Source organism: Pongo abelii, chromosome 11 (genome assembly GCF_028885655.2).
Source record: "Pongo abelii isolate AG06213 chromosome 11, NHGRI_mPonAbe1-v2.0_pri, whole genome shotgun sequence".
NCBI lineage: Eukaryota > Metazoa > Chordata > Mammalia > Primates > Hominidae > Pongo > Pongo abelii.
In genome coordinates, this window is record NC_071996.2 from 17,261,890 (window position 1) to 17,289,674 (window position 27,785).

Here is a 27,785-nt window from a genome sequence, read left to right on the forward strand (position 1 = left end):
GGCCACTGCTATTTGTGGAAATCAAATTCTCATATGCACATGGCACAGGGAACAAGAAGGCGTTTTAACATCAGATGTGGAGACCTACTACCTGCACGCTCCTGAGTAAATTATTTAACTTCTGAGCCTCGGTCCCTCCAGTGGAACTTGGATAATACCTCCCTTACAGAGTCACTAAGAATTCAGTGAGTTGTCTCTGATGTGACAATATACTAGCATTTGGTAGGTCCTCAATAAATGGCATTTTTATGATCCAGGACAGCAGAAAAATCTGAGAGTATGTTACTACAAAGTAATTTTTTAAAGACAACAGAAGTCACAATGAAACATGCTTTAAGGTTAATGCTTTAATGTATTGACATTTTCACTTACAAATATACAATGTGCGTATGTAGGAAAAAATCAGTTCTCTAGACACAACAGAATACTACTAGAGACAGGAAAGCAATCACAAAAAGATCAACTCTGGGGAGAAAGTGGAACTGCATTCCATGCCTTGTAGCTACATACACTAGGGAAGGAAAAAGAAATATTACACAGGATCAAAACTTGTGGAAAATACACCTGGGTCATTTTGTCTCAACTGCAGGACCTTCTTATGATCCAGATGGCTACCTTGAGTCCTGGATAGACTAAAATGGGCAAAGTCTGGCCTTGTTCACAAATGATGATCCAAAACATTAACCACAGTTCTCCTTCTTCTCTTTAATATCCAAGACCCTGAAGCTAACTCAAGGAATGAAAAGAACAATCAGATCAGCATGTATATAATATCATTGGCCAACTTCTTCAAGGTATGGATTATTTAAAAGTACACATGGAAGTAAAATGCTTACTCAAACCTGAATAAGAAGTTTCTTCTAACTCAAGCACTTCTTGACTCATACTAAGTGTAGCACTGTAAACAAAAGACATCGTTGAGAAACTGAGGCTATCAAAACATTGGCATCTATGGGAGTTGTGGCCAAGGAAATAAAATACCTGAGCAACCTTATCCCCAGTATGCATTTCATACCAGGATCAAGTCACTAATGACAGTCAAGTTCCAGGCTCATCTATGGCTGCCTAATGAGACTGGCCCCCCTGGGATGGGGACTGGGGAGGGGACACACATGAGTGCCCAAGCTTCAGTCCACACCTCCCCACTTCAGCCAGAAGCAGCCAGGGGAGCACAGGGACATCTGCCTCAAGAGCATTTCGGCAGCAAAAATCAATACTCTGTGGTTCCTGGAATTCCCACCCAGTAATTCCAAGTTCAAAATTACCACCAGTGCAACATGAAAAACTGTTAATAGTTTTTAAGTAAAGTGTACATACAGCTTTAATAATGATTATAATCTGAAGAAAGCCATTCTTCTTATACAGGATGGAAAATCCTCAAAGCAACATTTTAAACCATGGACACTAGAGTTGTCATACATCTATTCAGAGATGAGAGATAAACAGACATCCTTCCATGTGGTAACAGACACTCCCATGTCAACAAGTCCCCTAGGATCAGAGAGAAAAGCAGACCCACGGTCATCACTCGGTTTCTCTGGTGTCTGGCTTCAGATGGAGTCCTATGTAGGTTGGCCTAAGTTGGCCTCAGAGGGAGGTGGCTGAGCAGCAAAGCAAAACAGCATGTGTGTAACCAGCCAGGCAAAATAACAAGTCTGTGCTACCTGGAGTGTATTTTCGGGAAAACAGGACCATATGGAGTGTGGGGCAGGGACATTCACTGTGCTAAACTGCCTCTGTAAAAGCACACTGTTCAAAGCATGCAGGACAGAAAACTGCAATAATTCAGAGCTTGAAAACAAGAAATAACAGAAATATGAATATTTCAAATACACACTTCATATACTGAAAATAAGAGCATTTGAAGAAAGGCTGGAACGGGTTTTCCAAAGACTCACATTTTGGGGTTCCAAATTCAGTGTTCTAAGCTTCTCTATCACAAAGAGATCAAGAACAAAAGCAAAGCTGGGGGTCCTGGCCAGGCTGAGTGGTACCTTGAGCCGGTCCCTGTGTCCTGAGGGTCCCTGGGCCCCATATCCCATCCATAACCCAAGTCTGCTCAGCTACAGTCTGCCCTGGTGCTCAGTGAACAGCCACAGAGCCCCACTTCTGCACAGGATGGGCCTTCAGAGTGATGAGAGAGCATGTCCCGCACAGTGCAACCCCCCAAAGGCCTGAAATGGGAACGCTCTAACTAAGGCTCTCCTTCCACTCCCTCACTGTTCCTTTAATATTACTCCCTCAGCAAGTAGAAAAATAGGCTATAAGGAGGCTTAGGCAGACACACACTCAAACAGCCTCTTGGAATAAAGCAAATGTGCCTCCATACACTTGTTTGTTATTGTTCTGGCTTCTCCAGGATTTATTTCTTATTTTTTATTTTTTTTTTTGAGACACAGTCTCACTCTGTCCCCCAGGCTGGAGTGCAGTGGCACTATCTTGGCTCACTGCAAGCTCCGTCTCCCGGGTTCCCACCATTCTCCTGCCTCAGCCTCCCGAGTAGCTGGGACCACAGGTGCCCGCCACCATGCCCAGCTAATTTTTTGTATTTTTAGTAGAGACAGGGTTTCACCGTGTTAGTCAGGATGGTCTCGATCTCCCAACCTCGTGATCCGCCCGCCTCGGTTTCCCAAAGTGCTGGGATTACAGGCGTAAGTCACCACGCCCGGCCGGCTTCTCCAAGTTTTAAAGGATAAAGCCCTCAAACTCTCAGGCTTGAATCAATTCCTAATGCAGGATATGTTCTCCAAGTATGGCTACCAAAGCCATACAAGAATAAGGTGAGAAGAAGAAGCTAGGGTCAGGCAGATTTCTGAAGCATCATTTTTCAAAGGCGGGCTGTGCCCCATCATCCTGAGCCATTGGCCTTGCCGGGGGTCCTGTGGAGCCCCAGAGGGCAGGACGGGGGCTCTCACACCATAGCCTTGGGAAGTACCTGGGAGCTTACCAACCCACAACTCCTAAAGTAACATGCAACCAGTTCTGGTCTATGGTTTGAAAAAGTTAAACGGAAAGAAAGTAGCTTTTCTTGCCACAATCACTCATTAGGCATACAACACTATACTACTGGCATAACATGAAAATAAATTAACCCTTAAGCACTACACCTAACTCTAAAAAGAAAATGCCTTTCAGAACAGGTATGCTCAAATAAGGTATTCTGAGAGTTGGACAAGGACAGTCTTGGAATGAGCCAGTGTCCCCGGAGAGCCAATGTTTGAACAAAATAGCACAGTTCAAACCGTTCTCTATGGTACTTATGTGGATTAGTACAATTATGACATCACTACTTTCAAAGGAATGATTAAAAGTATTATTAAAAACATTTGTCACAAACAGAAATGCCCTGCAAATCATATTATTGCACACAGGGTTATCAGAAGCTATGCACATCAAGACCTTGAGGCCCCTAGAAGACCCAAAATAGAGACCCTAAGGCCATGCCCGTGGCTGCTCCTGCCAGCATGCCCAGTGCCAGGTCACTGTCGTTGTCTCGATACCGCTCTCGAATGATGACTTGGTTAGCAGGCTGCTGTCCATAAAGTCCTAAAAGAGAAGGAAAATAGCAGATCTCTGAGCAGCGGTTTGTGAAGTTTAACATCACGCAAAGTACCAGTTCCCCTTTCACAAAAAGGATCTGCTGTCTCCTGCCACACTGGCGCCCCAGCCCTCCTCCACAACAGGTACATCATGTGGCCCACATCCCTGAAATCGCACACTGGGAGGAAACCAAGATCCTCAGCTCACTAAGGGCCAAAGTCCCTAATCTGCAAAAAGCAGAACCCTAATGAAGCTTTCAGATTCCAGCCTCTGATTTCTACTTCAGCCCTCGACACCATGCTTATTGGGTGGCAGACAAATGGGGAACATGGGAGACACACAGTGCCCAACAAAAGCCCAAAAAGGAAATGCTCACTTAAAGCAAATTAGCTTCTTAGTATGCACGCAAACCAATTTTTAAATTAAACCTTAAATCTGCACATATAACTTTTGTTTTTTTGTTTGTTTTTTGAGAAGGAGTCTTGCTCTGTCCCCAGGCTGGGGTGCAGTGGCATGATCTCAGCTCACTGCAACCTCCACCTCCCGGGTTCAAGCTATTCTCCCACCTCAGCTTTCTGAGTAGCTGGGACTACAGGCGCCCACCACCACGCCCGGCTAATTTTTTGTATTTTTAGTAGAGACGGGGTTTCACCGTGTTAGCCAGGATGGTCTCGATCTCCTGACCTCGTGATCCACCCACCTCCGCCTCCCAAAGTGCTGAGATTACAGGCATAAGCCACCACGCCCGGCCCAGCCTACTCTTTTTTACTGCATGTCTTTACAGAGAAAAAATAAACATTTATGTTAGAGGTGAAAACTTCAAAAAAACAAACCACAGACAAATTTAGTATTTAATTTGCAAGATTAAAATTTACAACTGGAAATATACTGTTTGCTCTCTTCCATGCTTCACAGCTATAATGCCTAGTAGCTAAGTAGCTTTCAAACTGCTCAGGTATTAATAAGGTTAACTTTCCTCCTGATCCTCTATTCCTTTAATGGTTCAAAGGCTGGCTGGCCAGGCAAGTTTTAGACCAGCCTGGCCAACACAGTGAAACCCTGTCTCTTAAAAAATTACCAAAAAAAAAATTAGCCAGGTGTAGTGGGGCATGCCTGTAATCCCATGCTGAGGCATGAAAACTGCTTGAACCTGGGAGGCGGGGGCTGCAGTGAGTTGAGATCCTGTCACTGCAATCCAGTCTGGGCAACAGAGTACGACTCTGTCTCAAAAAAAAAAAAAGAAAAGAAAAGAAAAAAAACTAGTCACCAGTGATATGCACATGTGGATGAAGAGCAGAAGTGAAACCCGCAGTGGTAACAAAGGTGAACATTTCCAGCCACTTACAGCACTACATACCATTGAAATGCTCTTACTCAACTGAGTGCACTTTTATCCCTATTTTGCAGATGGGCAAACCGAGGCACACAGCGGTTAAGGACAGTAAGGGCACACAAACCCAGGCACTCTGGCTACAGTATGCAGTTACACCCACTAATGCCTTAAATACAACACAGGATGATGAATGACAAAACCGAAAAGGCACAGAGTAGTATAATGAAACCACCGTAAATCTAAGGGCTGATCTTGTACAGGTAACAGTACTGGAAGCAAGTGATTATTTTTGCAATGTTTAAATTTCAAAACTAGGGAATTATGGCATTTACTTTCTCAGCCCTGACATTTTAAAATGCTCAGTAATGTTAACTCCAACTAGCCAAATGTAACACAATAGAACTTGTGAGGTGACCTAATGAAAAGGTCCCATGGAAAATCTACATTCTGATGCCCCTGCAGGTCATGCTGAGGTCCCCCGGCTGCAGGACCAGGCCACTCTCTTGTGCCTCCTGCTGAGCTCTGCTCCTGCGTTGAGCTCAGTCCTTGCCAGAGTCAGCTGTGGATGGTTCCAGGTCACACTTATTATAATTGCCTAATTTAACTAATATTACATAAATGGTCAAAATGTGAATGAGAAAAAGGCAGACACAGTTTCTATGTCTAAGATACTACAGGAAAAACTAAATAAAGGAAGGTTACTTTTACAAATTACCATCAAATCAGGGAACTGAGAAAACTATAAAAGATGGGAGGATGGGAGGACTATAGCCCCCAAATCTAGAAGTCTGCTCTTAGACTTACCCCTGGAAACTGCAGTGCAATGACGTGTCATGAGGATGGTCTCTACAAGACAGAAATAGAAGACTCCAACCAAAGGAGCCAACTCAAAGCAAACACCTCAACCCCACATCATGAGAGAGCCGAACAAACACCCACTAGTGGGTTAAATCACAGCACAATGTTTACAATACATCTAGAGTACTCTGTACTTTCTCAATTGGCTGACCAACCACTGGTCCCAATCACACTCAACAGAAAGCCTTAACCAGCTCTGTGCATGACTAGGAGGGTTCTTGTGGACTAGCTCTAGGCAGTGAGACCCTGGCAGACAGGATGGCATGGAGGTGGCAAAGCACCCATCTGGTTGTCAACACAAGCTGCTATGTATCGACCACAAACCCACCTGACCCTTCCACAGCAAGCAGGTCTGGGGGCTGCCTGGTCACCACCCTGAGGCAGGCTGGCCATAATGCCCACTGACTCAGCCCCTTATGTGGCAAGCATTCCGGGTACTGCCTGTGAGAGTGCTACTTCTACTCTACTTACAAAAGCCAAGGGCAAGGATGGACTCATTTCCAGAAGTGCCCTAAACAACCAGGTCCGCAATATCTGTGCTCTCTATACAGTAAGAAACAGCGGCAACTGCCCTATTCTGTGGGCTGGAAGCTGAGAAAGAGGCTGGCTCTCATGTGGCAAGGCTACGGCTTAAAACTCACCATCCCATAGGATCCCAACAGAAAAATGTGCAAAGGAAAATGATTCGTAAAAGGGGATATAAACTAAAGCAACTCGATGATTCCACTTGAGACCTACTGAAGCTATCAAAACTTTTAGAGCACAACAGGCCATCTTTATGGGATCACGGATAAACCACTGCATCAGTAACTGCTAGTGGCATTATAAGTTGGTAAACCATTCTGGGATCAACTTGACAAAATGCTATCCAGATTTAATGTAATATTAACAGATGAAATGATTAAAAATCTGGGATGTCTCTTAAACTAATCCAGAGGTAGAGAAAGGAGGCTGAGGTAGGGATAAAAGATTAGACATGATATGGTAACTGCTGAAGCCAGTGATGGACACATGATAGTTCATTATACCATCATCCCTATTTTTTATGTTTGAAAACGTTTACATTTTTAAATCACATCCAAAAAAACCCTCAAAAATGTCTATGCCTTCTGACATGTTAATAGAGATGCTCCTCAACTTACAAATGGGGTTACCTCCCAATAAACCCATCATAAGTTGAAAACATCATAGTCAAAATGCATTTAATACACCTAACCTACCAAACATCATAGCTTAGCATAGCCTACCTTCAGCTGCTCAGAGCACTAACACTAGTCTGCAGCTGGGAAAATCAACTAACACAGAGCCTACTATAATCAAGTGTTGAAGATCTTACGTAACTGAATGAGTACTATACTGAGAGTGAAAAACAGAATGGGGGTAGGAGTACCTGAAGTACGGTTTCTACTAAATGTACATTGTTTTCACACCATCGTAAAGTCAAAAAATCATTAAGTCAAACCATCCTGAGTTGGGGCCTGTCTGCATATAGAGATATAGTCTATTTGGGGAAAAAAAAAAAAAAAAGAACTAGATTCTAGGCCGGGCACAGTGGCTCACACCTGTAATCCCAGCACTTTGGGAGGTCAAGGCAGATGGATCACCTGAGATCATGAGTTTGAGACCAGCCTGGCCAACATGGTGAAACCATCTCTACTAAAAATACAAAGTTAGCCAGGGGTGGTGGCACATGCTACTACTTGGGAGGCTGAGGCAGGAGAATTGCTTGAACCCAGGAGGCGGAGGTTGCAGTGAGCCGAGATCATGACATTGCACTCCAGCCTGGGCAACAAGAGTGAAACTCCATCTCAAAAAAAAAAAAAGAAAAAAAAAGAAACATATTCTAATGCATATTCAATAAGAACAAAAAGGAAAATGATTAAGATGTTCAAAGAAGTAGCTACAATAGCAAAAAAAAAAAAAAAAAAAAAAAAGAAAGAGAGGGTAAAAAAACAGCCAATACTGGAAGGTTTAGTAATACATCACCCAATATGATAATAGACAATTACTAAAAATACTTATAAGTATTACATAGCACTTGGAATTCAATACATATAATTTAAAAACAAGACTAGAAATACAATGCATGATTATAAGGAGAAAATATTTTATATGGAGGAAGTACAGGAGGTCCTCAAATAACACTGTTTCATTTAATGTAGTTTCATTATAACATTGATAAGAAGAAAAGAATGGATTCCCCTCTGGGGCACCGCCTGTGTGGAGTGTGAAGGTTTTTTCCACGTTTGCATGGTTTTCTTGGGATAGTTCAGTTCCTTCCCATCCCAAAGATGTGCCCCTTAGGTGAATCAGCATGTCTAAACTGTCCCAGTTGGAGTGAGAGGGGGTGTGGGTGAACATGCCCTGCAATGAGATAGCATCCTATCCATGGTGGATTCCCACCTTAAGCCCTGAGCTGCTGGGAGAGGGTCCAGCCACCCATGGCCATGAACTGAAATAACTAGGTAATTATCTTACTTGTCTTTATTAATCTTACATGTATGTATAGCTCACATTAATTTCAATGGTTAATATTAGAAGTGGTGATGTTTTTGTGACCAGAAATAAGCCACAGAAACTTAACTCTTGTTTATACCAATTAGTCTACCAAAAAATTGGTTTCATTACATATTGTTTCACTGAAAGTAAGTTTCCAAGAATCTACTGTTGATGTTAAGTGAGGACTTACTGTAATTCAAACAAAAGTATTTGTGCTAGGCTCACAAGACAATGGACAAATATTTAATCTGTCATAATTACTTATTATTATTTTTTGAGACGGAGTCTCGTTCTGTCACCCAGACTGGAGTTCAGTGATGCGATGTGGGCAAGCTCCGCCTCCGGGTTCATGCCATTCTCCTGCCTCGCCTCCCGAGTAGCTGGGACTACAGGTGCCTGCCACCATGCCCAGCTAATTTTTTTGTATTTTTAGTAGAGATGGGGTTTCACTGTGTTAGCCAGGATGGTCTCGATCTCCTGACCTTGTGATCCACCCACCTCAGCCTCCCAAAGTGCTGGGATTACAGGCGTGAGCCACCGTGCCCGGCCTACTTATTATCATTTTAACGGTTTTCAACTTGACAAGAAAAAAAGTCAAGCAAAGCAGGATCCTCCAAAGTCTGTGCTAGTTGAGTGAATGTGCCTCAGATTCCCAGAATAGAGGAGTATGAGATTTCTCTATTTCTACTCCAGAACCCATTTTAAGTGCTAAATGCATCAAAAGCCAAAGCAACCACCACCAACCACAAGGACACCATCTAAGATTGTAACCTGGAGGCCTCCTTGACTTCTCTGGGCACCACTATTAGTGACCCACCTTTCTGGTACCAGCTCGTCTCCCACTGCCTCTGCGCTGAGACACCATGCTAGTTTTGCTCACAGCCCCGGACTACTCCTCCTCCTGCAAACCCCCACATTCCTGTCTCTCCTGAGCTCAGCCTCTGGCTCCAGCCCACCCACCTGTGCAACCTGCACTATGGTGCTGTGCCCACTGTGCCTGCCCAGCCTCACTTCACAGGGGCCATCGGCCACAGCTCTGCCCTCCCAACACTCACTGCAGCCCCAGCAGTGGCCAGCATTGTCCCACACCTCCACCCTGTCGACCCCCTTGCCCAGGAGACCTGGACATGATACCCCTACACCAGTTACTCATGCCTGCCAAGTGTTTCATGTGAGGTGAAGAATAGAAAGAACAGACTCCAAGCCCAGAATAAATACAAGCCCTTCCAGGCCTCTACTCCACTGTGAAACAGAACATCACCTCAGTAGTGACAACTTTCCAAGGACGTCACCAGGAGAACAGCTGAAAGGTCACCTCTCATCCCTTAAAATAGGCCTCTTACTTTGGTTGCTTCTTAATGTAAGTGAATCCCAATAAGTACAAAATTCTCTGAGAACTAATCCAGACACAAAAGCCAAGTTCTAAAAATCAAGCCTACTCTAGCTTTGCAGAGCAGTATGAAACTACCAAAGGCTTTCTTAAAGCGTAGTAACAGAGTGATTTGTAGTCTACAACCAGAAAACATAGCTCACTTAACCTTAAACTGAAAAATAAAAATGTTTACAGGTCTCTCTGGTCTACTCAGCAAATGAAGAGAAATGAGGAATGAAAGGCCGGCGTGAGTTACCTGCATATGGGTACTGGTAGGGCACGGCATACGCCTGTCCATTCGCAGCGTAGACAACTTGAGTTCCTGGCGGGTACGCACCACCATATGGCCCATAGCCGTAAGCCTGCTGAAAAGAAACAGGCCCATTAGAAATACAATTGTGAAACCTCTGGTAATGTATTAAAATTGTGGTCTCCAGGTTGCAATCAATAAAATTCAACAGTCAATTAAAAAAACAAAACAAAACATGAAACAGTGTGGTTAGGCCCCCCGTTTTAAAATTACTAAAAAACAAACAAAAGCTACAATTGGAGCCCACTTTCAGGCTACAGAATGAAGGCAGAAAAACACAACAAAAGAAGAGAACTGGACTTGCATGAGATTTGGATTTCAATTCAGCTGTGCTGTTAACCTGACCTTCAGTAAGTCACCTGGGCCTTCCTTTGCCCATCTGTAAAATGGTAAGGTTGGACCAGGTGACAATGAGAGTCACCAAAACTACTATTCTGCAGGCAAAGGCAGCCTAGAAGCAGAATGCTCTCTGGCCCAAGTTCAGCAATTCCAGGCACAATACGGAAGACGAGGGTGCCCTGAGGTGTGGTACCTGGGCAGGTGACTGATGGTTTTCTGGCTGCACACACCTATGAAAAGACATGGCGAGAAACATGCAGCAGACCCGCCTCCACTGGCAGTGAATGACCACTATGTGCTGAGAAATACTGAAATCAAAGACTGGCCTTCTTTGCGTACTCACAGGTGAGAGGAGATCAGACATACTTGCACAATTAATATCGTTCTGTGACAAGTGCTCTGATAAGGGAGAACAGAGGTGTAGCCAGGCAAACGTGTGTGTAGATCTAAACCTGTTATCTTACAAAAGCAGGAGACAAGACTCCCACTTCTAGAAGATGGAGTAGACATTCTTTCCTGTAGTCCTCCTGCTAAGTACAACTACAATTTCTGGTCATTATATACAAAGCAAACACAAGAAGACTGAAGAGTGAGGAGAAGACAGACAGGCGAGGAACTTTAGCATCTGAGGGAGGACCTGGGTTTCCTTTTTGCTTCACACATCCCAAACTGGATAATGGGGAAGGTGGCAAGCTGGAAGTGCCAATCAGTGCAGATCAAAAAGACCCGGAGAAGAGCTGCTCTCTTTAACAAAGAACCTAAGAAGGAAAGGGGCAACCTAGCAAGACAGAACATTTTATACAATAACCTCTCTACTCCAGGGAACCACCACAGAAAAGCCTTCAGCTTCACATCAGCAAAGGCAAAGTGTGAAGAGCCTGAATTTCCATGCTCAGCAGGCCAAATAGCAAGGCACCGCCGGGCCCTCGGAACACCGTCAAATAAGACTGAGTTGGGGGCTGAGAATTTCTTCCCTGCCAGATGGAAACAAAACACCCCCATCCTGCTCGGTGGTGTCCATGGAGACCATGTGGGGAGCCAGAACCCCACCCCCACCCAGCAGAAATAAGGTGTCCTCCCTATTCCACTGAGATGGGATCAGCAGAGACCAAGTGGGGAGTGAGTCCTTCCAGGACCTCTCAGTGGCAACCGTGGTGTCAGTGGAGGCTATGGGGGAAGCAATAAGAGCCTTTCCTCTTCTCAGACAGGGTGGGCTCAGTGGAGATCTAGTGAGAACCTAAATTCACAACCCCCTCTGCAGTGACAAGAAACTTGGCCCATGGGTATCAACGGAGGCTCAAGGTGAGCCTGGACTTCCACCTCTACCTGGCAGCAATAAAGCAGCTCCCCAGAAGGAGGTCTGCTAAAACATGAGATTTAAATAAGATTCAGAGTCTTACAGTACTTAAAATGTCCAGCTTTTGATCAAAAGCCATTCATCATACCAAGAACCAGGAAGACCTCAACTAAATGAGAAAAGACAACAACAAAACACACTAACACAAAGATGACAAAGATTTTTAAAGCAGCTATCATAAAAACCTTTCAACAAGCAATTATGAACACACTTGAAATAAATAAAAAATATAAAATATCTACCATAAAACACAAAAATCTCAGTAAAAAGTATATAAAGACATACATTCAATTTTTTATATATCAAGATATAAAGAATAACCAAATAAAAATTTCAGAACTAATAAATACAATAACCAATTTTTAAAGTTCAATGAATGGGCCCAACAACATAATGGAGATGACAAAGGAAAGAATCCATAAACATGAATATAAAGGATAGAAATTACCCAATCAGAACACAACAGAGGAACAATAGATTGAAGTAAAAAAAAAAAAAAATGAGCATCTCTGGGACACATGAGACTAACAGGGATGTTATCAAAGTGCCAGAAGGAGAGTAGAAGGAGGCTGAGGTTGGAAAAGCACTCAAGAATAATGATTTAAAATTTCCCAAATTTAGCAAAAACCCAAGCCTATATATTCAAGAAGCTGAATGAATACCAAACAGGATAATCCCAAAGAAATCTACACAAATACACATTATAGTCAAACTTTTGAAAACCAAAGTCCACAGAGCAAGCAGAAGGAAAGAAAAGAGTAGAATCAATGAATTGAGAGACAGAAAAAGTGAATAAAATGAAAAGCTATTTCTTTGAAACTATTCATAAAATTAATAAAACCTTTAGTAAACTGTCAAAAAGAGCAAAGACAAATTACCAGTATCAGGAATGAATGAACTGCAGGATTTTTACTATAGACTCTGCAGACATCACAAGGATAATAAGAAAACACTATAAAGAACTCTACACACATAACTCAGACAACTTATAAGAAAAGGAACAATTCCACAAAAACTACAAACTGTCAAAACCTACTCCATACAAACTAGAGAATTTGAGTAGACCAGTCACTAATAAGAAAGCTGTATCTGCGGTGGACCCGGAAGAAAGGTCATGTGAGGACACAGGGAGGAGGTGGCCATGTGCAAGCGCAGGAGGGGCCTCAGGAGAACCAATGCTGCCCAGCACCTTGATCTTGGGCTTTCAGCCTCCAGAACTGTGACAAACAGATGTGTGTTGGTTAAGCCAAAAAAAGGAAAAAGAGGCCGGGCACAGTGGCTTACGCCTGTAATCCCAGCACTCTGGGAGGCCGAGGTGGGCGGATCACGAGGTCAGGAGATCGAGACCATCCTAACTAACACGGTGAAACTCCGTCTCTACTAAAAATACAAAAAAATTAGCCGGGCGTGGTGGCAGGTGGCGGTAGTCCCAGCTACTCGGGAGGCTGAGGCAGGAGAACGGCGTGAACATGGGAGGCGGAGCTTGCAGTGAGCCGGGATCGCGCCACTGCACTCCAGCCTGGGCGACAGAGCAAGACTCCAACTCAAAACAAAAAAAAAGAAAAAAGAAAAAAGATTTTGTCACTTAAAATCTCCCAAAAAAGAAATATCCAGGCCCTGATAGTTTCACTGGAGATTTCTACCAAATTTTAAAGAAGAATTAACGCCAATTCTACACAATTTCTCTCAGAAAAGAAAAGAGCAGAAAACACTTTCCAATTTATTCTATAAGGTCAGTATTGCCTTAATAAAACAAAGTACAAAAAAAGAAAACTATAGACCAATATCCCTCATAAATATAGATGCAAAAATCCTTAAAAAATATTAGCAAATTGAATTCAGCAATAAATAAAAAGAATCATACACCATGACCAAGGAGGCTTTATTCCAGCGACTGCAAGGCTGGTTCAGTATGTGAAAACCAAACACTATAATCCACCATATTAGCAGGCTAAAAAGAAAAGAAAAACCTCATGATCATATTAATTACTGTAGAAAAAGTATTTAACAAAATCACTTTGGGAGGCCCAGGCAGGAGGATCGTTTGAGGCCAGAAGTTCAACACCACCCTGGGCAACAGAACAAGACCCTGTCTCTACAAAAATAACAATAATAATAATTTTACAGCCATGGTGGCTCAGGAGGCTGAGGCAAGAGGACTGCCTCAGCCCAGGAATTCCAGGCTGAAGTGAACTAATGATAGTACCACTGCACTCCATCCTGGGCAAGAGAGAGAGACCTCATCTCTCAGGGGGTCCGGGGACAGGAGAGGAGAGGAGGAGAGGGGATGGGAGGAGGGAAAGGAGAGAGAGAGGGAGGGAGGGAGGGAGGAGGCAGGAAGACAGGCAGGCAGGCAGGCAGGCAGGCAGGCAACTGACACCCAGTCATGATAAACACTCCTGGAAACTAGAAAAAAGGGAATTCCTAAACCTGATAAAGAATATAAAAAACCTCCAGCTAACAGCATACTTAATGAATGCATTAAATACTAAATATATGCATGTGTAAAACTAAATACTAAATTCAATACTAATTAAATACTGAATTAAACAGTACATTCATAATAAATGAAAGCATACTTAAAACTGAATACACTGGCCAGGCACGGTGGCTCACGCCTATAATCCCAGCACTCTGGGAGGCCAAGGTGGGCAGATCACAAGGTCAGGAGATCGAGACCATCCTGGCTAACATGGTGAAACCCCGTCTCTACTAAAAAAAAAAAAAAAAAAAAAAAGTTAGCCGGGCATGGTGGCAGGTGCCTGTAGTCCCAGCTACTTGAGAGGGTGAGGCAGAATGGCGTGAACCCGGGAGGCAGAGCTTGCAGTGAGCCGAGATCTTGCCACTGCACTCCAGAGCCTGGGTGACAGAGCAAGACTTCATCTCAAAAAAAAAAAACACTGAATACATCCCCACTAAAATCAGGAACAAGGCAAGGATGTCTTCTCTTACTACTGCTAGTCAACATAATATTTGAAGGTCTAACCAAGGCAACAAGGCAAGGTAAGGAAACAGAAGTCATAAAGGTTATAAAGAAAACAGATTCCTATTTGTAGATGACATGATTGCCTATGTAGTATATCCTAAAGAATCTACAGAAAAAGGAACTAGAGTAAGTGAGCTTAGAAAGTTTACAGGCGCCGACCAGGCACCGTGGCTCATGCCTGTAATCCCAGCACTTTGGAAGGCCGAGGCAGGTGGATCACCTGTGGTCAGGAGTTCGAGACTAGCCTGGCCATCATGGTGAAACCTCATCTCTACTAAAAATACAAAAAACTAGTGTGGTGGCGCGTGCCTGTAATCCCGGCTACTCGGAAGGCTGAGGCAGGAGAATCGCTTGAACCCAGGAGGCGGAGGGTGCAGTCAGCCAAGGTTGCGCCACTGCACTCCAGCCTGGGCAATAAGAGAGAAACTCTGTCTCAAAAGAAAAAGTTTACAGGCTGCAATATCAACCTACAAAAATCAACTCTATTTCTCTATACTGGCAATAAACAAAGGAAACTAAAACTAAAAATGTAATACCATAAGCAATCACTAAAAAAACTGAAACACTTGTAAATCTAACAAAACATTTATGGGATTTTTATACTGAAAACCTCAAAATGCTGATGAAAAAAATCAAAGAGGATCTAAATACACATGCAGTCCATGTTTATAACTGGAAGATTCAACATTCAATAGAGATGTCATTATTCTCCAAATAAATATGACACAGGTTTAAGGCAATTCCTGCAAAAGCCTTACAAGATTTCATTGTAGATATAAACAAATTTATTCTAATGTATATGGAAAGCTAATGGAACCAGAATAGCTAAAACATTTCCAAAAAGGAACGAAGAGGGTGTTGATCAGTCCACCCAGTTCCAAGACTTTTTACATAACTACAATAATTAAAACTGTGTGGGATCAAAGGAAGGTAACAACACAGAACAATGGAGCAGACCACAGACCTCAGAAAGAGATACACTCAACAGAGCCCTGAAAGAGACATCTATCTTATAAAAAATTAATTCAAAATTAATACAGACTAATTATAAAACCTAACACTATAAAACTTTCAGAAAATAATGTAGGAGAAAATCTTAAGAAACTTGGGCTAGGTTTGTCATGTTGTTTTAAACTGACAGCAAAAGCACAACCTAGAAGAGGAAAAGCCAATAAATCAGCTCACGTCTGTAATCCTAGCTCTTTGGGAGGCTGAGGGCAGGAGAACCGCTTGAACCCGGGAGGCGGAGGTTGCAGTGAGCCAAGATTGCGCCACTGCACTCCAGTATAGGCAACAAAAGCAAAACTTCATCTCAAAAGGGCCGGGCGCAGTGGCTGACACCTGTAATCCCAGCACTTTGGGAGGCCGAGGCGAGCAGATCATGAGGTCAGGAGATCACGACCATCCTGGCTAACACGGTGAAACCCCGTCTCTACTAAAAATACAAAAAATTAGCTGGGCGTGGTGGCGGGCGCCTGTAGTCCCAGCTACTTGGGAGGTTGAGGCTGGAGAATGGCGTGAACCCAGGAGGCGGAGCTTGTAGTGAGCCGAGATCGCGCCACTGCACTCCAGCCTGGGCGACAGAGATTCCGTCTCAAAAAAAAAAAAAAAGAAAAGAAAAGAAAACTGGGCAAAAGACATGAAGAGACATTTCACTGAAGAAAATATAAAGATGGCAAATAAACACATGAACAGATGGTCAATATCACTATTAGGGAAATGCAAAAATCACACCACAATGAGATATCACTACAGACATCAGAAGAGCTAAAATAAAAAAGTGACAACAGCAACTGCTGGTAAGGATGCAGAGAAACTGAATTATTCACATATTGCTGATGGGAAAGTAAAAAGTCACTGGAAAGTAGTTTTTCAGTTCTGTTAAGAACTAAACATAGATTTACCACACATATGACCCAGCAATTGCACATTTGGGCACTTATCTCAGAGAAAGCTAACTTCATGCCTGCACCACAACCTGCACACAAGTGTTCATATTAGGTTTGCTGGTAACAGCCAAAAGCTGGAAGCAACCAAAATGTCCCTCAATATAAAATGTGGTACATCCATCCCGTGGAATAAGACTCAGCAATAAGGCCGGTTGCGGTGGCTCACACCTGTAATCCCAGCACTTTGGGAGGCCAAGGTGGGCGGATCATGAGGTCAGGAGATCGAGACCACGGTGAAACCCCGTCTCTACTAAAAATACAAAAAATTAGCCAGGTGCAGGCGTGGTGGTGGGCGCCTGTAGTCCCAGCTACTCAGGAGGCTGAGGCAGGAGAACAGTGTGAACTCAGGAGGCAGAGCTTGCAGTGAGCCGAGATTACGCCACTGCACTCCAGCCCGGGCGACAGAGCAAGACTCCATCTCAAAAAACAAACAAACAAACAAACAAACAAACAAAAAAAACCACTCAGCAATAAAAAGGATTACTGACAAAGAGCAACTTGGACAGATCTCAAGGGCAAATGCTGAGTGAAAAATGTTAAACTCACAAGACCACATGCTATATGATTTCATTTATACAACATTGTTGAAATGATAAAACTATGGAGCTGGAGAACAGTTCAGTGACTGACAGGGTTTAGGGAAGCAGAAGGATAGCATGACTATAAAAGGGTGTCACAGCAGGAAGATTTTGTGAAGAATTCTTTATCTTGATTGAGGTGGCAGCTACACAATCTACACGTATGAGAAAATGACACAGGATTAGTCTTAAATACCATACCAATTCCAAATTCCTGGGTTTAATTTGATCTAATATTAACAACTGGGGAAAACACGTAAAAAGCACATGAGACTCTCAATGCTATCTTTGCAACTTCTTGTGAATCTATAATTATTTCAAAATTCAATTTTTTTAAAAAGCCGCGTGTTCCACACAAGACTTACATACGTACCACTAGCTCAGTCAGCACCCCAACAAGAGGACATCCCAAGGTATTTGACATGATTTTTTAAGGTTATTTTCCCTAAAATATATCATTTTTTTCTGACTGTAAGGAGAATTCAAATAATTCATTCCATATAAACTACAGATCATCAAAATCTCATTACCCAAAGCAACTAACATTAACATGATGCATTTTTAGATCTATCTTAAAAATGTGTTACACATTAATACAGCATATTACAATGTGCTGAACTATATAAAACAGTTGCTTTATTTCATGAAAACAAAAGTTGATAAGAAATCATCTGTTTTAAGAAGAAAAGGTTTAGAGTACATTTCTAATTTCATTTAAAAAACAAAACAAAGCAGGACAGCAGCAGAGACCCCAAGCTTCCCTCACCTGGAGGCTCAGGGTTCTCCCTACCTCAGGGGCTGGTGCAGCATAGGCCGTGTATGGTGGAGGCGAGGAAACCATGGATGTCTCATCAGTCATGACTGCAGAGCCCACATACGCCTGCGGGAGACAGGAGAGGGTGAGGGCGGGACAGCTTCCCAGCAGCTGTGTGCTTGATGCTGTACATTGTCCCTTTTATTTAGCAAATTAAAAATTTTAAAAAACAAAAAGATATATAGCTCTCTGCAAAACAGGAAAAACTCCCCCAGTCCATTGGGGGCCCCCAGCCCTATTCTGGTGTTTTCTAAATGCAGGAGCAAAGTGGTCCTTACTCAGCCCCTAACAGGATTACAGCTCTCACAGCCAGGAAGGCACTCAGAGGCCCCACTGTTACCCAATGCCTTTTAGAAGATGTTACATCAGGCTAGGCGCAATGGCTCACATCTGTAATCCCAACACTTTGGGGAGGCTGAGTGAGAGGATCGCTAGAGCCCAGGAGTTCCAAGGCCAGCCTAGGCAACAGAGGGAGAGCCCATCTCTACAAAAAACAAGAAATTAACTGGGCATGGTGCTTATGGCCCCAGCTACTCAGAAGGCTAAGTCTCAAGAATCGCTCGAGCCCAGGAGCTCAAGACTGCAGTGAGCCAAGATCAAGTCACTGCACTCCAGCCCAGGTAACAAGGCGAGACTCTGTCTCCAAAAAAATAAAGATGTTACAGCACCTCAACAGTCCTTTATTCACAAACAAAAACCCTACAATCTAAAATGTATCAAGAGATATGTCCTATACGTAGTCTGTTTTTCACCTTAAAAAACAAAATTCTTCATTAAATTACTCCCCAGTATAATTTAAAGAAAAACATGTTAGCTCTTTAAAAAAAAAAAAAAAAAAAAAAGTGGCCAGGCGCAATGGCTCATGCCTGTAATCACAGCATTTTGGGAGGCCAAGGCGGGCAGATCACTAGGTCAGGAGTTGAGACCAGCCTGACCAACATGGTGAAACCCCATCTCTACTAAAAATACAAAAATTAGCTGGGTGTGGTGGCACGTGCCTGTAATCCCAGCTATTCAGGAGACTGAGGCAGGAGAACTGCTTGAACCCAGGAGGCAGAGGTTGCAGTGAGCCGAGATCACTCCACTGCACTCCGGCCTGGGCGACAGAGCCAGACTATCTCAAAAAAAAAAAAAAAAATCCACACAAAGAATCATTTGGGGAGCTTGCCCAATGATCCAAATTAACTGTATGGATTGTTAATACTAATTTTACCCCAAAAAAAGGATTTTCATGAAGAAAAGGTAACTGCGGCTGTAGAGTAAGCTTAGAATGAAGTTGTTGTGTGCTAACAAAGGAAGAGAACACTGACGCTATTAGGATATTAAGGCTTTTACTTTCTTCTCCCACATGCACACATTCTTCTGTAAGCTTGATCCACCTTCTTTTCTTACAGAAATAAAGGAGGGAAAAATCCCATCTAAAGAATAAAAACTCTGACCAGAGTAACACTCCCTTGATCACTGATAGATAAAGACGGCATTACGAGGCTCTACAAATGAGGTTCACTGTCTCAGTGACCTCCTAAGGCCAGAAACAGGACGAGAGACAAGTACAAGTCACAAAAATGTTTGTTTCACAAGGCTGAGCTCCCATGCATGAAAAGGACCCTGCGGTTCTTTCTAAGCCTTTACTGCAAACCACAGCAGAATTCAAAGTGTTGCAGAACTTTGAGAAATACAAGCATTTCTAGAAAGCAACACTGGAACAAGCATGCCTGTGTGAGCAGGGTGCCTCCTGCCAAAACGTTTGGCAAACCCAGCTTGCTCACTGTTGGCAAAAGGCGCCCTGCACAGCACTACCTGCCCATTCGTGGCCAGATGGCCAAGAAACCCGTTTTCCCCATTCTCCAATTGTTACATAAGACCATGTGAAAACATTACTGGTGGCCGGGTGTGGTTGCTCATGCCTGTAATCCCAGCACTTTGAAAGGCGAAAGTGGGAGGATCACCTGAGCCCAGAAGTTCAATACCAGCATGGGTAATATAGTGAGACTTCGTCTCTACGAAAAAATTTTTTTAAATACGCTGGGCATGGTAGCATGGGCCTATAGTCCCAGCTACTGGGAAGGGAAGGCTGAGGTGGGAGGACCACTTGAGCCCAGGAGGTAGAGGCTGCAGTGAGCTGAGACAGCGCCACTGCGCTCAAGCCTGAGTGAAAGAGTGACACCTTGTCAAAAAAAAAAAGAGAAATTATTGGTGATTGCCAATAATTTAGCAACTTACTGTGTTTGTCCTAGAATCTTGGAGTGTAAATTTCCAGGCCCTGGAGAAAAGAAAAAGGGTACTTTATTTAAGGCAATCCAACATTGCAATGATTCTGAAACCTGGGTTGGCATCAGAATCCTGAAAAGATCTGTTTAAAAAACAGGTCTTCAGGCTTTGCCCCAAACCACTTGAGACATGCAATAGGAATATATATTTTTAAAAATTACATCCATAATAGATACAAAATATTTAAAACATAATCTATACTATACTTTTTACTTTACTTTTTAATAAATGTGAAATGTACTGCCACTTGCTTTGTCAGTTCATGGCATACACACAGATCTATTTCCTTTTTACCAGCTATATAATATTCCACAATATGAGTAAAAAATTTAGATTAGCAATTTTTCAACATTAAAAAGAATGCTGGGGACTGGATGTAGTGCCTCATGCCTGTAATCCCAGCACTATGGGAGGCCAAGGCAGGGGGATCACTTGAGCCAAGGAGTTCAAGACCAGCCTGGGCAACATAGTGAAATCCTAGCTCTACAAAAAATACAAACATTAGCCGGGTAAGGTGGCGCATGCCTGTAGTCCCAGCTACTTGGGAGGCTGCGGTGGGAGAATAGCTTGCGCCTGGGAGGTCGAGGCTGTAGTGAGCCAAGATCACACCACTGCACTCTAGCCTGGATGATAGAGAGGGGCTCTATCTCAAGAAAAAAAAAAAGACGAAAAGAATGCTATTAACATCCCTATTACCCTTGCACTCTTATGTAAACATCTCCATAAGGCAAATTCCAAAGACTGAAAATGCCACATCAAAGGATAAAAACATAATTTATTTCAGCAGGTATTGCCAAAATGCCCTGCAAAATGATTCTAACAATCTCTATACCTACCAACTTTCCACTATATTGTCAAAAAAACTAGATATCTGAATCTTAAGTATCACAAGAGCTTTCTTAATTCATAGGCAAAAAGCAGTCTCTCACGCCTGTAATCCCAGCACTTTGGGAGGTCGAGGTAGGTGATCACCTGAGGTCAGGAGTTCGAGACCAGCCTGGCCAACATGGTAAAACCAAGCTTCTACTAAAAACACAAAATTAGCTGGGCATGGTGGCACATGCCTGTAATTCCAGCTACTCCAGAGGCTGAAGCAGAAGTGCTTGAACCCGGGAGGCAGAGGTTGCAATGAGCGGAGATTATACCATTGCACTCTAGCCTGGGCAACAAGAGCACAACTCCATCTCAAAAAACAAAAAAGTGTCCTCTTGTGCACTCCCTCATTCCTTTACCCCTTACTTTTCTTACTGAACCTATCCCTCTTATCTTCATCAATTCCTTTTATGTTTTATTCTCATTTTACTATCTCCCTGAGTTGAAAGATTCATTCATTTATTTTCAAGTGTTCTGGTTTCTTTTTTTTTTTTTTTTTTGAGATGGAGTCTCACTCTGTCGTCCAGGCTGCAGTACAGTGGCGTGATCTTGGCTCACTGCAACCTCCACCTCCCAGGTTCACACCATTCTCCTGCCTCAGCCTCCCAAGTAGCTGGGATTACAGGTGCCTGCCACCACGCCCGGCTAATTTTTATATTTTTAGTAGAGACAAGGTTTCACCATGTTGGCCAGGCTGGTCTCGAACTCCTGACCTCAGGTGATCCATCCGCCTTGACCTCCCAAAGTGCTGGGATTACAAGCTTGAGCCACCACACCCAGCCCAAGTGTTCTAGCTTTCTAAGGAATGCAGTTAAGTTGTAAAATTCCCCAACTGATTTTGTATGTGGCATACCATTGCCATTCACTTTGCTAAAGGGTATCATACTGGATTATTCATATATCTTATATAGATTTTGTTGTCATGTCAGGTGGAAGAGTCTAGTATGGACTTTGGCCTGCAAATTCAGTTTGATTATTTCAGAACATTTTTCTTGCCTTGAATTTCTAATTATCTCTTTTGGGTTGTATACTTTATGGACATCAATAATCTTTCTGAACTTTTTTCAGTCTAACATATCTCTGATCTTTTCATCTTTTTCCCCTCACTGAGAGTATCTCCAGTCTTTTCCTCCATGCCAATGATTCACTTTTCATTTGGGGTTGTATGCAAGGAAGACCACTTTCATCAGATTATAATGTGAATGGCACCCTCTTGACAGCGACAGAACTTCTAGGTTACAGACACAAAAGAGCAGAAAAGAAACATAAATCTCTGCCCTCACACAGCATATATTCTAATGAAAGCAGATGATGAACAAGATAAATAGTTGATAGATGGTGAGTGTGTATGGAGACAGGGAGATATAATTTTAAATATGGTGGCCAGGAAAGCATTCCTGAAGACTCTGTTTCTGTTCCTTGGGTTTTATTTTCCTCCACCCTAGGAGCTTTTCCTGAGGCTTGCATTTTCCTTTTCTTATTTTTCCTTCATGGTATATCTGCATAGTTGCCAAGCCACTTCTTTACATCCTGCTCACGTTTAACATGGGAAGTGATATCTAAAACTGCTGTTTGCTCTCATAAAGTATGAGTTATTTCTCCTTGACACCCTTCCTACCTAATCTGGTATCAACTGGTAATTCCACCCTGTTCCACCTCAGTCCAGCCCAGCAACAGTTTGATGGCTAGGTGTTACCCTCACAATCAACATCCTGTAATCTGAGGGCACAGGGCTAGAAGGAAATTTCTTCTGAGACCAAGTAAGTCTTTTCTGAAAAATATGGGTCCTACACTCTCTTCTGAGCATATTCCTTTGAATGTCCCATGCTAGGGTTCACTTCACCAGCCAGAAAATTACCCAACTCCTGTGAGCTTCAGTGCCTTTCACTGCCCTGCAATGATGAGTCCTGGGAGAACCGTCCAGCCTCTGCTGAGGCCCCAAGGACATCACATTCTCAAGGATTTTTTCCTTAGCTTTTCCAAAAAGTCACTTACACTTAATCAGCATCACTCCAGATTACAGGGTAATACTGAAAATTTGCAAGATTTAATTAACTCATCTTGTTACTGCTTCTGGGATTCAGGTAGGATTGAAGAACATCTCAGTAGAATCATCTTATTTCTTTCTTTAACTGTAGTTTGTGCTTGAGATCAAACTTCTTTATTTGGTTGCACCATTGAAATGTTTTCCCCTCAGGGAAGATGATCTAATCCATTTCACCATCTTTCTCAAAAGTCTCTATTATGGGTTGAATTGTGTCCTCATGAAAAAGATATGAATAAATCCTAATCCCCAGTACCCTCAAATGGGACCTTATGTGGATATAGGATATTTGCATATGGAATCAAATTAAGATAAGGTCATAGTGAATTAAGGTGGGTGCTTAATCCATTATGATTGGTGTCCTTTATAAGAAAAGAGAATTCTGAACACAGACACAACAGAAGAAGGCCATGTGACAACAGAGGCAGACACCGGAGTGATGTGGCTGCCAACCAAGGAACACCAAGGACTACCAGCAACCACCAGAAGCTAGGAAGAGGCAAGAAAGGATCCTACTCAGCATCTCAGAGAGAACAAGGATATGCTGACGCACTGACTCCAGACTTCCAGCCTCCAGAACTATGAGACAATGAATTTCTGCCATTTCCGTCACTCAGTATTCAGCAATTTGTGACAGCAGCCCTAGGAACTGACAGTTTCCTTACTCTTTACTTTCTTGCTTTTCTGGTCATTTTATTTCAACTATGCCCGTTACCCACTGTGAATCTAATAATGAAAGAGAGCATGATGAGACTGCTATTCCTTTCTGCCATTTTCACCACAATGGGATCGGCCCAGGCAGTCTCAGAGAGGCAGAAACTAGAATTGGAAAAGCGACTCTTGCATTTCTCTCACACATCCACTGAGTCCCTTATTCTGACGCCTGAAAGAAAACTCCACTCCCATTCTTTTCATTTTTTGGTAATCAGAAGTTAAAATAGAAAATACTTTTTAAATTAAACACATAAGAAAGCAAAACTTACAAGCAATCATCTGTGCTTTCTGCACAAAGACTAATTGTTTTCCCATCTCGACAAACAATCTGGAGCATGCAGTCTTTTGACTTTCCATCCGGGGGCTGAATATCTATGAAAAATAAGCAGAATAAAGGAACTTTTTTCAGGATTTCTTCTTACATTTTCTAAGAACTACCAGCTCAGAGAAGCAAAGGGCTAGACAATAAATCAAGTGCTACATCTATGAAAGAACCCTCTGCCTTTCCAGGAATGCAGAAAGAACACAGCTAGGCTGACTGACAAGACCAGCTTCCAAGATGACGTCCACAAAATATATTCGGCTCACTGCAACCTCTGACTCCTGGGTTCAAGCAATTCTCTACCTCGGTCTCCTGAGTAGCTAGATTACAGGTGCCTGCCACCACACCTGGCTAATTTTTTTGTATTTTTAGTAGAGTTGGGGTTTCACCATCTTGGTCAGGGTGGTCTTGAACTCCTGACCTCGTGATCCACCCACCTCAGCCTCCCAAAGTACTGGGATTACAGGCATGAGCCACCATGCCTGGCCGACATCCCAGATTTTAAGCAATTGATTGGCGTCACCATCAAACAGAAGCCAGTTTCTGAGTACAAAATCAACACAGTCTAGGGTGGCCTGTGCTTCTTGAGGTTCCCAGCGCTCTGGTTCCCTCTCCACGAGAAGAGACGTGGACTGAGAAAACTGATTTGTCCTGACCATGTGGTTCACAATCTAAGTGCCTGGGGCCCCACTGTGGTCGCCCCTCTGAGATGGAGCCCTTCTTCAATCTGTTAATGAAAGCAGAACAGGGAAGGAAGAGGACCCAGCTCCCACCAAGACAGAGGAAGAGCAGAAGACAGAAGTTGGCCAAGACAAGCCAGCTTACCCCGACATTCCTGCCCCGTGCGGATGTTGATGCAGTCCACTGGCATGTGGACCTTATCCTCGATATTCTGCCGAGTCTGGTCATCATAATAGATCAGGTGACCATCCGACCACAGATCAAACCAGTTCTTCTTCCAGCGCTTCAAAATAGTACCTAGAAAAAAAAAAAAAGTACAGTTGTTTTTTTTTTTAGAGACAGTCTTATTATTTCGCCCAAGTTGGAATGCAGGGGCTATTCTCAAATATGATCATAGCTCACTGCAGCCTTGAACTCCTGGGCTCAAGCAATCCTCCCATTTCAGCCTCCCGTTTAGCCGCGACTACAGGCACATGCCACCATGCTCAGCTTTCCAAATTTAGAAATCTGAAAGGTTGGCTTTGCGCCAAAAGAGCAAGGACATAATCCTCTAATTCACAGCAGTAACAAAAAGAACTCTTCCCCGGCCCCTTAATTACACCTGTATAGAATTACCCAAAGCAGTCCCTCATAATGAAAGGGAAAGCAGAGCACAGGGCCTGCCCACTGGTGCTTTAACAGGCTGCATGCAGCACACACTGTCAACAGAGAATGCTGCCAACCAACTTAGAAGTTCCAACACTTTCTGGTTAGGGTTTTTTTCAAAAAAGCTTGCTTTTCAGCAAATGAAACATACCTAACATTTAATTCCTCATACAGTACTAAACTTTAAACCTCTCAAACTTTTCAACTTTCTAAATTTGCTAGATTGATCAGAAAATGCTGGACTGTGAAGTCTCTATATGCAAATAAAAATAATACCTTTCTCTTTTGAAAAAACACATTTTGGCCAGGCACGGTGGCTCACGTGTGTAAACCCAGCACTTTGGGAGGCCGAGGGGGATAGATCACTTGAGGCGAGGAGTTCGAGACCAGCCTGGCCAAGATGGTAAAATCCCAACTCTACTAAAAATACAAAAAATCAGCTGGGCGTGGTGGCTCGTGCCTGTAATCCCAGCTACTAGGGAGGCTGAGGCAGGAGAATCGCTTGAACGCGGGAGGTGGAGGTTGCAGTCAGCCGAGATCGCACCACTGTCCTCCAACCTGGGGGACAGAGCAAGACTCTGTCTCAGAAAAAAAAAAAACAACACGGTTTTTTTCTTTGTCCTTAAGAGCTTTCACAGATACTCTTTCCTACCATTTCCCACAGAAGCCCACAGTGTGGAAGGCTCCCCCTTCCTGATGCATACACTGGATAAATGAGCACAGCAGGATATAGACCAGGCCCTGCCTGGCCTCCCATGCTGTGCACATCCTACTACCTCAGGTATTTCTGTCAGCTTGAGCAAATTCAGCCTTTCATTTGTGATCTTGGACCAGGTATTTAACTTTATAAAACAGTAATTTCCTTGACTGCATGAAGGGAAAACCCCTGCAGTGGATTTAAAGTTGTAGCTCCGGTCATCTCTTTACCTTCCTCACATCCATTCACTGCCCACTACACCTTCTGTTCCTGTACACCTCACCCCGTTCTTGGCCAACACACACAATCCCATTTCATGTACTTCCCTTTATGTTGCCGTGCCTGCAACTGGTGTCAACCAGATATGTGTCATTCGGCTTTCCTGCCAGTATCAGGCACTCTCCTCACCAGGAGGGGTGTCCACTGCACTTGCCTAACTGACCACTAAGTGATACCCAAGCATCCACTTGATTGACTACCTGAGCTGTGCAGAAACTACCAAATAGGCTGGGCGCAATGGCTCATATCTGTAATCCCAGCACTTTGGGAGGCTGAAGTAGAAGGAGCACCTGAGCCCAGGAGTTTGAGACCAGCCTGGGCTACATAGCAAGATCCCGTCTCTACAAAGAGAAAAATAGCCAGACATGCTAACACAGGCCAGCAGTCCCAGCTACTTGGGAGTCTGAGGCAGGAGGACCACCTGAACCTGGAAGATCAAGGCTGCAGTGAGCAGTCATCATGCCACTGCACTCCAGCCTAGGCAACAGAGCAAGACCCTGTCTTAAAAAGAAAAAAAAAAAGCTGGGCACGGTGGCTCATGCCTGTAATCACAGCACTTTGGGAGGCCGAGGGTGGCGGACCATGAGGTCAGAAGTTCAAGAGCAGCACAGCCAACATGGTGAAATCCCATCTCTACTAAAGATACAAAAATTAGCCTGGCATGGTGGCGCACACCTGTAATCCCAGCTACTTGGGAGGCTGAGGCAGAAAAATCGCTTGAAGCCAGGAGGCAGAGGTTGCAGTAAGTTGAGATCATGCCATTGCACTCCAGCCTGGGTGACAAAGCAAGACTCTGACTGAAACAAACAAAAAGCCCTACTAAATAGAGCCACAGAAACACAGAGACAGGCGGAACCACCGGGTCAGGGAGCTCTGCCCAAGTATCTCACCTGCCATCAAAGCCCTGGCTGCAGACTCCCAAGTCAGGCTGTCCTCCAGAGGCCAGGACTGGGTCCCAACAGTGTATGTGGCAATGGCAGGAAAAGAAGTCCTGAGGCTGGCTTTGCCTACATTTGACCACATTACATGTGTATCTTTGCTGCTCTACAACCCCGTGAATGTAATATATCACCTCGTTCTACTGGCATTGATACTTCTACTTTCAGGAAAGAAGGAAAATTAACCCATACACATGGGGATGGGGTTATATGCAGAGTAAGTCGTCTGAATACACACTTCTGAAACACCCATGGACCAGAACACTGGAAAAGTCTATGTGACTTATTTAAAGTACATCTATTTTGTGTACATCACCATGCTAGGCGTGATGGGGAGCACAAAATTGTCAAAAGGGTCACTGATCACTATGTTGACAGAGCACTTA

The 27,785-nt window shown here is 43.4% G+C and overlaps 1 protein-coding gene across 13 annotated transcripts in view; it reads right to left on the bottom strand.

The window, feature by feature from the left end:
* Positions 1 to 332: 332 nt before the first annotated feature.
* The window catches only part of PLEKHB2 (pleckstrin homology domain containing B2), a 57,334-nt gene continuing 29,881 nt past the window's right edge, over positions 333 to 27,785 (bottom strand). For 5 of the 13 annotated variants that reach the window (XM_054548707.2, XM_054548706.2, XM_054548705.2 and 2 more), the window contains 6 exon segments: positions 24,985 to 25,137; positions 24,107 to 24,209; positions 20,159 to 20,198; positions 17,912 to 18,001; positions 9,859 to 9,967; positions 333 to 3,546 (listed from right to left, as the gene is read on the bottom strand). In XM_054548707.2, coding sequence (XP_054404682.1) covers positions 3,410 to 3,546; positions 9,859 to 9,967; positions 17,912 to 18,001; positions 20,159 to 20,198; positions 24,107 to 24,209; positions 24,985 to 25,137 — 632 coding nt within the window. In that variant the 3' untranslated portion in view covers positions 333 to 3,409. 13 annotated transcript variants of the gene reach the window in all.